The sequence below is a fragment of the Vipera ursinii genome, assembly GCF_947247035.1.
Source record: "Vipera ursinii genome assembly, chromosome: 2".
NCBI classification, from domain to species: Eukaryota; Metazoa; Chordata; class Lepidosauria; order Squamata; family Viperidae; genus Vipera; species Vipera ursinii.
The window spans coordinates 156,930,676-156,941,684 of NC_139513.1; the positions used below are offsets into that span (position 1 = coordinate 156,930,676).

An 11,009-nucleotide genomic window follows, 5' to 3' on the forward strand; every position below is an offset into this window, starting at 1 on the left:
GATTGTTACATTGTGTGCAAATTTGCTAGTTGACAAAAATGATTTCCTTAAATAAAAATCCTTTGTGATATTTCAGGTAATCATTTTTGTCATCTAGTAAATAATGCAAATAAAACTTACCAGAATGCTCTATAATCTTAGATAGAATGGATCAGCTAAAAGCAGATACCTGTATGAGAATAGGATATCTCGAAGGCTATAATCTCTATGGCTCACATGAAGACTTAAAGTGGAACAGAGAAATTATGTAAAAGAATTTTATACTTAGCCGTTTCCCCCAACTTGACATATCTATATATCCCTGAATCATTTCCTCCAAAAGCTAGTTTCCTCTCTTAAAAGCAATTCTCCTATTCTTAACCCCTATGTTTGTGTGGAATATTTATGAAGAATTCCAGGAGAACTTACAGCACCTTTATGTTTAAATTTGTTTCACTCTTACAGGTAGCATGGAAAAATGGGGAAATGCAACCACAGTGACTGAATTTGTACTTGTTGGGCTCTCTAAAAACTTCAAAGTTCGTGCTGGATTGTTTGTCCTTTTCTTGGTTATCTATCTCATTGCTGTAGCTGGCAATGGCCTCATATTGGTGCTGATTATCATAGATTCTCACCTCCACACACCCATGTATTTTTTCCTCAGCAACCTCTCCTTTATTGACATCAGCTACATCACCACCTCTGTGCCACAGATGCTGGTCCACTGCTTCATGGACAGACCTACTATCCCATGGGGCAGATGTTTTGCTCAGATGAGCATCAGTGGCTTATTAGCTATCACTGAATCCGTTTTGTTAGCTGTGATGGCTTATGACCGTTTTGTGGCAATATGATACCCTCTGCGCTACAACCAGATCATGAGTCGTAATGTATGCATCCAGCTGGCTGTGAGCCTGTGGGCCAGCACCTTCATTATTACTATTGTCCCCTTTTTCACCATGCAGGCAACTTTGTGCCAGAAAAATGTGGTCAATCATTTCAAGTGTGAACTGCAGGCAGTGTTGAAACTGGCTTGCTCTGATACCCGTGCCAGTGGAATTAACATGATAGTAACCAGTGCCATTACCCTAGCATTCCCCTTCTTCTTTATCCTGGTGACCTATGGCCGTATTGGATTCACAGTTTTGCGTATCCATTCGGCCCAAGGTCGGAGGAAAGCCTTGTCCACCTGTGGATCTCATCTCACGGTGGTGAGCATATATTATGGCACCATCTTGGCCATGTATTTGAGGCCTCAAGCCAAGACGTTCTCTGATAGGGAAAAAGTGGTGGCAGTCTTTTATGGAGTTGTGATCCCCATGTTAAACCCCATCATTTACAGCCTGAGGAACAGGGATGTGAAGGGAGCCTTCTGCAGACTGGCTGGGAAGAAGATAGAGGAGAAAAGCCACCCAGGAACCAGGTTGATAGAACTTCCACAAGCAAGTCTTTTTTTATACATGGTTTTGTCATTCTATAAGAGAGGACCTTGTCAAGTGTCATTCTCGAAGTATTGTCATATGTCACCCCCACTTCTCTTTCCTTATTGCTCATGCTGGCTAAGGCGGACAAAAGTTGTGGTAGCAGCAGTCTGAAAACCAACCCTTGAGTATCACTTTTGAGCTGTATGGTCATCAAATCTTCTCAGAACTCTTGAGATTTCTACCAGGTTCACCTGCTTCTTCAATACGGTGGAATAATTACTTGGTAAACTGCATATATATCTGTGTTAGCTCAGAGATATATGGTGGTACAAGGCCACATTGACTAATGATGTCACCCACCTCTGATGTGAAGCTCCACCTACTACGATGTAAAGATTTGCATTTTTAGAATGATTAATTTAACATTTTATGTCCTTACAAAAATGCTCATTTTAGGTTTTACTACAGTAAATGTAAAATTAAAAAAATACACCTTTAAATAATAACCTTTAATTCAAACCGAAATGATAGTACACAAAATATGTCTACAGCATATTAAGTAGCACCTCTGGACTGTTTATGAAATTTATTAAAAGTTTTGATAATTAGAACTACAGCAAAATGTAAGATAGCTTATCACTTCTTGTTTCCTTTCCCGGAGAGTTTCTTTCTTTTTTTCTTAGCAACTTATTGTGATTGAATTTTTAAAAAGCTTCAAATAAATCCCACCTCTCTATTTATTTATCTGTGTCTGTCTCTATCTTTTGATAGCAGAAAGATTGCATAGGAGAGTCAATCGTATCAATATACAATGAAACGTCAGTATGTAAAATAGGATATCATCTGTTCCAAAATAAAACTGTAGCAATATTTTGCAATGTCAGTCCAAATATTTTGCTTCATTATTACGGAAAAAAGTTGTGTCCATGTCAGTTTGCTTGCTTTTGAAAGTCACTGAGCCCAAATATGATTTTAAAAAATCTAAATTAAGATCATAAGCACAATTGCAGTTTCACTTAGCAACTATTTCACTTAGTGACTGTTGCCAGTACAGTTGTATTTGCTAAATGAGGACTACCTGTATTTCTGGCTTTAAGTCTACAACTACTACTATCTCAAAAATTCCTGCTTAAGGAAGTCTAAAATTCTTCTAATGGCTGCCAAATTGTCCTTACATCTACTTCTACATGTAGTACAAGACAGGACAAATGTACCAGATTATCTCTGTTCTACTTGCAAGGATCGGCATTGCATGGTTTCACTACAAAAGCAGTTTTGACTATTATTCTGCTCCAAACAACCCATATTATTTGGGGGAAGAAAGAGAAAGAGTTTGCAAAATAATAATAATAATAATAATAATAATAATAATAATAATAATAATAATAATAATAATAATAATAATTTGGAAGGGACCTTGGAGGTCATCTAGTCCAACCCCTGCTCAGGCAGGAAACCCTATACCATTTCAGACAAATGGCTGGCCAGTCTCTTCTTAAAAACTTCCAGTGTTGGAGCATTCACCACTTCTGGAGGCAGGTTGTTCCACTGGTTAATTGTTCTAACTGTCAGGAAGTGTCTCCTTAGTTCTAGGTTGTTTCTCTCCTTGGTTAATTTCCATCTGTTGCTTCTTGTCCTGCCTTCAGGCACTTTGGAGAATAGCCTGAGTCCCTCTTCTTTGTGGCAGCCCCTGAGATATTGGAACACTGCTATCATGTCCCCCCTCGTCCTTCTCTTCATTAAACTAGACATACCCAATTCCAGCACCCGTTCCTTATAGGTTTTAACCTCCAGACCTCTGATCATCTTTGTTGCTCTTCTCTGTACTCTTTCTAGAGTCTCAATATCTCTTTTACATCATGGTGACCAAAACTGGATGTAGTTTTCCAAGTGTGGCCTTACCAAGGCATTGTAAAGTGGTATTAGTACTTCACTTGATCTTAATTCTATCCCTCTGTTAATGCAGCCTAGCACTGTGTTGGCTTTTTTGGCAGCTGCAGCACACTGCTGGCTCATATTGAAGTGATTGTCTACTAGGACTCCGAGATCCCTCTCACAGTTACTACTATTGAGCAAGGTACCACCTATTCTATACCTGTGCATTTGATTTTTTCTGCCTAAATGTAGAACCTTACTTTTTTCACCATTGAATTTCATTTTGTTAGATAGCACCCAGTGTTCGAGTCTGTCCAGTTCCTCCTGTACTTCAATCCTATCTTCTGGAGTATTGGCTATTCCTGCCAGCTTGGTGTCATCTGCAAATTTGATGAGTTCTGGAGTGTATGCACTTAAGCATACACGGGATGTCAGCACAGCAGGGGGCTGGACAGCTCCAGGCTACAACCGTTTTTGGCGGGAAAGCCTGAATAGAGCAAGCCGTTGACAGCCCCAGGGCATGGTCAGCTCTGGCGGGAAGCCAGGGTTTAAATCCATTGGCCACCTGCAGTGGCGGGAAGCCCAGGTTTGAATCTATTGGTTGTGATTCACCTGGGCAGGTATAAATAGACGCCAGGTAACCCCTTTTGCTCCAGCTTCATTCCGATCCAATAAAGAAGTTACTACCCAGCTCAAATGTCCGTCTCTCTGTGTGACCACGCGACTTTGCACTGGCGACGAGGATGGGATCCTGCACCGGACATCGCTAGCTGCGGACGGAACCCTATCGGCAGCCCCAGATGCAGACGCAGGACAACTGAGATGGCAGAATGGCACAACTGGGTCAGTATCCCCTTTTCAATAGTAATCGCCTCGAGAAGTGGGAAGCCTTCGTGGAACAGCTCGAGTGCTACCTAAGGGCGAACGGGGTGAAAGATGACCGACAGAGAGCGGTGGCGCTACTCTGCAGCTGCGGGATGGAAACTTACCAGCTGGCAGTTGGTCTCTGCTCACCCGATGACATCCACACCATCGGGTACAGCGAGTTGCTAGCGAAGCTGACCGAGCACTTCAGGCCAGAGACATCCAAGATTGTGTGGCGGTATCGTTTCGAGAAACGGGACCAGCGGCCGGGTGAGTCTGCCAAACAATACATGGCTGCCCTAAGGCAGGCAGCCCATCTCTGCAACTTTAAAAATTTAGAGGTCCGGCTGCGGGATCGGATCATCTGTGGGTTGCGGGATCGGAAGCTGCAGCAGAAAATTTTCACGAAGTAAAAGTTAACCCTGAGGGACGTCCAGGAGGAGTTCCTAGCCTGGGATGTGGCCGAGGAGTCCGACACGAGAGAGAGTGGAGCCGTCCACCAGTTGAGCAGCTGCAGCGAAGCAGAAGGGGCGGAATCCGAAGTGGACGCCATACACCGACAACCGCGACCTGTCACCTCCAACCGAGACAACGTGAGGGAGCCAAGACCAGCTGTGGTGGACCTGAGGTACCAGGAGTGCAGGTGCGGAGCGATCGCCCCCCAGTCTACCCAACTCCCTGGCTACAGTGCAAACCAGCCCTGGTCTACCCAGCATTGCGGTTGCGGACCCCGGTCTACCCAGCACGGCAGCTGCGGACAACCCCGGTCTACCCAGTGCTCCGGCTGCAGCCCAAACAGCTCCCGATCTACCCATTGCACAAGCTGCGGAGGACAGCATCCCCGGTCTACCTGCCGTTTCAAGTTGGCAAAGTGTCGGGCGTGTGGAAAAACCGGGCACATTGCGGCGGTCTGCAGGAGCAAGCAACGGGACAGCCTGCATGAAGTGGAAGCGGAGTTCCAGTTTGCTACAGGTACCGGGGAGCGGTTGCCGAGACTGACGGTCAGCCACATGGAGGGACGGCCGGCTGTTTGCTTAACAGGGGGCCCTCCGACACTCACCCCAAACTGCAAGGAATTTCCTGCATGATGGAACTGGACTCAGGGTCAGCTGTGTCAATCATCTCCGCCAGAATGTTTAAAGAAATTTGCAAGCGGAGCGTCAACAGGTTCCCTTGAGGCCATCCAGACTGACCCTCTCTGACTTTCAAAATTCACCCATTAACGTTCGGGGGGAGGCGTTGGTGAGGGTTCAGTACAAGGGAATACCAGGGGTTTGCCCTTACTTCGACGACGTCCTAATCGCAGCTAGCTCCGAGGATGTTTTGGCAAACTGATTGAAAGCAGTGCTAGAGAGGTTCAGGGCTGCAGGGCTGAAACTCAAAGGGGAAAAATGCAAGATTGGGGTGACTGAGACGGAGTTCCTAGGGTTCAGGATTGATGCTCAAGGCATCCACCCATCTGCATCCAAAGTCAGGGCAATCAAAGAAGCCCCAACTCCCAAAAACAAGTCTGAGTTGCAGGCATTCCTGGGCCTCCTCAACTTTTATCACGCATTCCTGCCACACAAAGCAACAATTGCAGAACCTTTACACAGGTTGCTTGACAAGCAAGCATCCTGGGACTGGGCTGACGCACACAAAAACGCGTTCAACACACTGAAGAACCTGTTAGCAGGCAATGCTACAGTCACGCACTTCAGGGAAGACCAGCCAATCTGCCTTGCACGCGATGCATCCCCTTATGGGATTGGGGCAGTCCTCAGCCATTTAAAGGAGGATGGAACTCAAGCCCCCATCGCCTACTACTCCAGAACCCTGTTAGCTGCAGAAAGAAATTACACGCAGATAGACAAGGTGGCACTGGTAGTGGTTGCAGGAGTAAAGAAATTTCATGACTACCTATATGGTAGGGAATTCCTAATATATACTGATCATAAGCCATTGTTAGGGTTGTTCACAACGGAAAAGCAGACACCACAAATTCTGTCACCCAGGATGCTACGCTGGTCCATCTTCCTGTCAGCATATTCATGCAAGCTGGTACACAGGCCAGGCAAAGAGATGGGGCACGCAGATGGCCTCAGCAGACTCCCCCTAAGGGATACTGAGCCGGACCCCGCACCTGCTACCCAAATATTAGCAATACAGGAGCTGCCAGAATGCCCCCTCAACACAAAGGATATAGCCACAGAGACCCCCAAGGACAAAGTTCTAAGCAGGGTACAATCGTGGGTGAGCAGTGGGTGGCAGGACAAATCACCAGGGCAAGAGTTCACTGCATACTTTTCAAGAAGACATGAACTATCAACACACAAGGGGTGTCTGTTGTGGGGAAGTAGAGTCATCATTCCCACAAGGCTTAGAGAAAGAGTCCTTCAGTCACTGCACGAGGGCCACCCAGGAGTGGTAAGAATGAAGGCCCTGGCAAGGAGCTACCTGTGGTGGCCAGGGTTGGACAAGGAGATAGAAGGGTTAGTAGCTGGGTGCTACACGTGCCAGAGGTCACGGCCAGAACAGCCACATGCACCAGTTCACAAGTGGGAGGAAACACACACCCCATGGTCCAGGGTGCACATAGACTATGCGGGCCCATTCCAAGGACACACATTTCTGGTAGCAGTAGACAGTCATTCCAAATGGCTGGAGGTGTTGCCTGTCGGCAACATGACCTCAGCAGGAACCATTCAAGCATTAAGGGGGATGTTTGCAACTCATGGTCTGCCAGACGTGATCGTGTCAGATAATGGAACACAATTTACCTCATCGGATTTTCAGGTGTTCCTGAGGACCTTGGGGATTAGACACGCCACCTCGGCTCCTTTTCACCCAGCCAGTAATGGGTTGGCAGAGCAATTCGTGCGGACAACAAAGGACGCCCTCAAGCGCATAGTGCAGGGGAATTGGAAGCAAAGACTGGCCACCTTCCTCCTATACCAACATGCAACACCCTGCACTGCCACAGGCAAAAGCCCAGCGGAACTCAGATGGGGCAGACGCCTAATAACAACATTGGACAGGCTTCACCCAGACAGAGTAGCAGCAGACGCCGGGACCCCAAACATCAAAACAATTTTTAACACGGGGGACCCCATCTGGGCAAGGAACTTTAGCTCAGGTCACCCATGGGTGCCAGGGGAAATACTAGAGCAAACAGGACCCCTTTCCTACAAGGTAAGGGTGGAGGGGGGACTCTTTTGTAAGAGGCACCTGGACCAGCTGAGGAAAAAGGCTCCTGAAAGGGTTGTTGAGGACACACTGGGGGCTGAGGAGGAAGAGCCAACACTAACACAAACACCCAGGAGGGTTACCAGAGGGGCACAGAGGCAACCCCACCCCAGGCAGGAGACTGACAGGGAAACCAGGCAGTCACCAGAACCCAGCATAACACAAAACCCAGGCACCTCAACACACACACACACACACACACCACAATCCACCACAACAACCACAGCAAGGAAGAGAGACAAGAAACAGCACCACACCACCGAGGGAACCAGTCCCAAGGAGATCAAGCAGGCCTCACAAGGCTCCAAGCTACCTCGCTGACTATGTGCGTTCTTAGGGGGGGGTGTAACTGAGGAATAAACAAATGTAAATTTTGTGTATAGATGTAAATAAGTGTATATACTTATGGGAGACAGAATGACAGAGGTTAATCCCTCACTATGGGGGAAGGGGTGTAGTGTATGCTCTTAAGCATACATGGGATGTCAGCACAGCAGGGGGCTGGACAGCTCCAGGCTACAACCGTTTTTGGCGGGAAAGCCTGAATAGAGCAAGCCGTTGACAGCCCCAGGGCATGGTCAGCTCTGGCAGGAAGCCAGGGTTTAAATCTATTGGCCACCTGCACTGGCGGGAAGCCCAGGTTTGAATCTATTGGTTGCGATTCACCTGGGCAGGTATAAATAGACGCCAGGTAACCCCTTTTGCTCCAGCTTCATTCCGATCCAATAAAGAAGTTACTACCCAGCTCAAGTGTCCGTCTCTCTGTGTGACCACGCGACTTTGCAAGTTCCCCATCTATCCCCTCATCCAAATCGTTAATGAAGATGTTGAAGAGCACTGGGCCCAGAACAGAGCCCTGGGGCACCCCACTACACACATCCTTCCATGTAGATGCAGTTCCATTGAGGACCACACACTGAGTACGGCCTGTCAGCCAGCTACAAATCCATCTGGTGGTGATGCTATCTAACCCACATTTTTCTATCTTATCAAGTAGTAGGTTGTGATCTACTTTATCAAATGCCTTACTGAAGTCCAAGTAAATTATATCTACAGCATTCCTCTGGTCCACTAATTTTGTCGCTTGGTCAAAGAATGTAATAAGATTTGTCTGGCATGATCTGTTTTTGACAAACCCATGTTGACTTTTAGTGATGACTTTGTTTGCATCAAGGTGTTTGCTGATTTGTTGTTTGATTATCTTTTCCAGAATCTTCCCAGGTATTGAGGTCAGGCTGATAGGTCTGTAGTTTCCTGGATCTATTTTTCCCCTTTTTTGAAGATGGTCCAAGGTATGAGAGCTAATCTAGTTCATTTACAGTAGCTATTTATTTCCAATAACGATGGGCAATTATTATCTGACTTTTTCTTCAGGTAGAAGAGTCTGGATCTTCTTCAGTTCTGCCTTGATTAAAGAAAATTATTTCACATTTCTCTGCTTCCCACCCCTAGAGATACATGCTAGTGTGGCCATTAAAAAGGAGGAGGGTGGTGGAGGAAAGTAGCTGAGGCCCTGCTGATTGGACCTCCATTGCATTTAAACTGCCCAGAGGTTGCTGGGAAGAGCTACAATCTGTGAGTTAAAAAGGAGGAGGGTGGTGGAGGAAAGTAGCTGAGGCCCTGCTGATTGGACCTCCATTGCATTTAAACTGCCCAGAGGTTGCTGGGAAGAGCTACAATCTGTGAGGAGGGTGGAGGAGGAAAGTAGCTGATTGGGCCTCCATTGCATTTAAGCTGCCCAGAAGTTGCTGGGAAGAGCTACAGCCATTTGTCTGAAATGGTATAGGGTTTCCTGCCTGAACAGTGGGTTGGACTAGATGACCTCCAAGGTACCTTCCATCATCATCATCATCATCATCATCATCATCGTCATCGTCGTCGTCATTATTAACTAAATGTGGTGTGATTTATGATTATATAAATATCATGGTCATTTACTGGATAGGACCTCTGTAGTTCCTAGTGGGAGGATGGAATAACAGAGTTGGGAGGGTCTTTGAAGGCCTTCTAGTCCAACCCCCTGTTCAAGCAGGAGACCCTGTACCATTTCAGACAAATGGCTGTCCAATTTCTTCTTTAAAACCTTCAGTGGTGGAGCACCCACAACTTCTGGTGGTGCAGTGGTTAGAATGCAGTACTGCAGGCTCCTTCTGCTGACTGCCAGCTGCCAGCAGTTCGACAGTTCGAGTCTCACCGGCTCAAGGCTGACTCAGCCTTCCATCCTTCCAAGGTCGGTAAAATGAGGACCCAGATTGTTGGTGGGCAATAGGCTGATTCTGTAAACTGCTTAGAGAGGGCTGTAAAGCACTGTGAAGTGGTCCATAAGTCTAAGTGCTATTGCTATTGCTATTCTGAAGGCAAGCTGTTGCACTGGATAATTGTTTCCACTATAAGGAAATTTCTCCTTAATTCTAGGTTGTTCCTCTCCTTGATTAGTTTCCATCCATTGCTCTTTGTCTTGCCTTCTGGTGCTTTGGAAAATAGGTTGACCCCGCTCTTCTTTGTGGCAGCCCCTCAAATATTGGAGTGCTGCTATCATGTCACCCCTTGTCCTTCTTTTCACTAGACTAGGCAAACCCAATTCCTGCAACCGTTCTTCGTATGTTTTAGCCTCCAGCCCTCTAATCATCTTTGTTGCTCTTCTTTGCAATCCTTCAAGAGTTTCAATATCTTTTTATAACATGGTGACCAAAATTGGATGCAGTTTTCTGCAGTCTTACTTCTTCCTCTCCCTTTCCCATTCCCTCTCCCTCTCTCATGTGTCCATTCCACTCACCATTAGGAGCACTGGCTGCGGCATAATGACTAGACATACCCAATTCCTGCAACTGTTCTTCATATGCTTTAGCCTCCAACCCCCTAATCATCTCTGCACTCTTTCCAGAGTCTCAACACCTTTTTTATATTGTGGTGACCAAAACTGAATTAGAACTTTCAGCAGCCAGCCTGGCTAATCGTTTTATTGGCTGAGGACTTGGGGAAATGTAGTCCTGACACAAAATGGAAGGTTGTTAATGTTGGGGAAAGTCTGAGATAAATATTCAGACAAACAAAAATTCCTGAAGATTCAGTCAGTCATTTTATTACAGTCTTAGACCAATACAATTTTGATGGTCTCATAGTCATTTCCTAAAGTTTTATTCTAAACAATCTAGATTTTAAAAATGCTACTCTTCAGAAATTGGTTGTGAAGCATCTGATTTAGAAATTCTCACACCTAAATGATGTGCAAGGCTGCAATATCTGAAATCAACTTACCGCAAGGTACTAATTAAGCTCCAGTTTTCAAAAACTGTTACTCTTCCAACCTTAGTTGCTTCTGCACAATAGACTACCATTTGAGTATTTAGCACAAATGGATCCTTAGAATGTTTATTACTCAATTACAAGTAAACTAATTTCTCTCAAATATACTCAGTAAGACAGATACCAAGAAAGAGGCTACAAATCTTGACAGTCAGGATGCAAGTAGATTCTCTGGGATCTAAGCATGGATAAAATCAAGAAGTTTCAGATTGCCTCAAGAATAAAATCTATTGCACTGAAATATTAAAAAGCACCTGAAGCAACAGTTATTTATTTAACATTTCTTCTTGGTTAAAGAAAAAATAGTCAGATCATTTTCTCCTGGCAGCTGGCATG

At 45.7% G+C, this 11,009-nt stretch overlaps 1 protein-coding gene across 1 annotated transcript; it reads left to right on the top strand.

Moving 5' to 3' along the window:
• Positions 1-449: 449 nt before the first annotated feature.
• Positions 450-5,230, top strand: LOC310633429 (olfactory receptor 13H1-like; the record flags this gene model as incomplete). The annotated part of the gene is given in 5 exon segments (XM_083351134.1): positions 450-830; positions 834-1,402; positions 4,144-4,412; positions 4,593-4,785; positions 4,933-5,230. Coding segments are annotated over 5 exon segments (1,710 nt in total).
• Between the last annotated feature and the right edge of the window lie 5,779 nt (positions 5,231-11,009).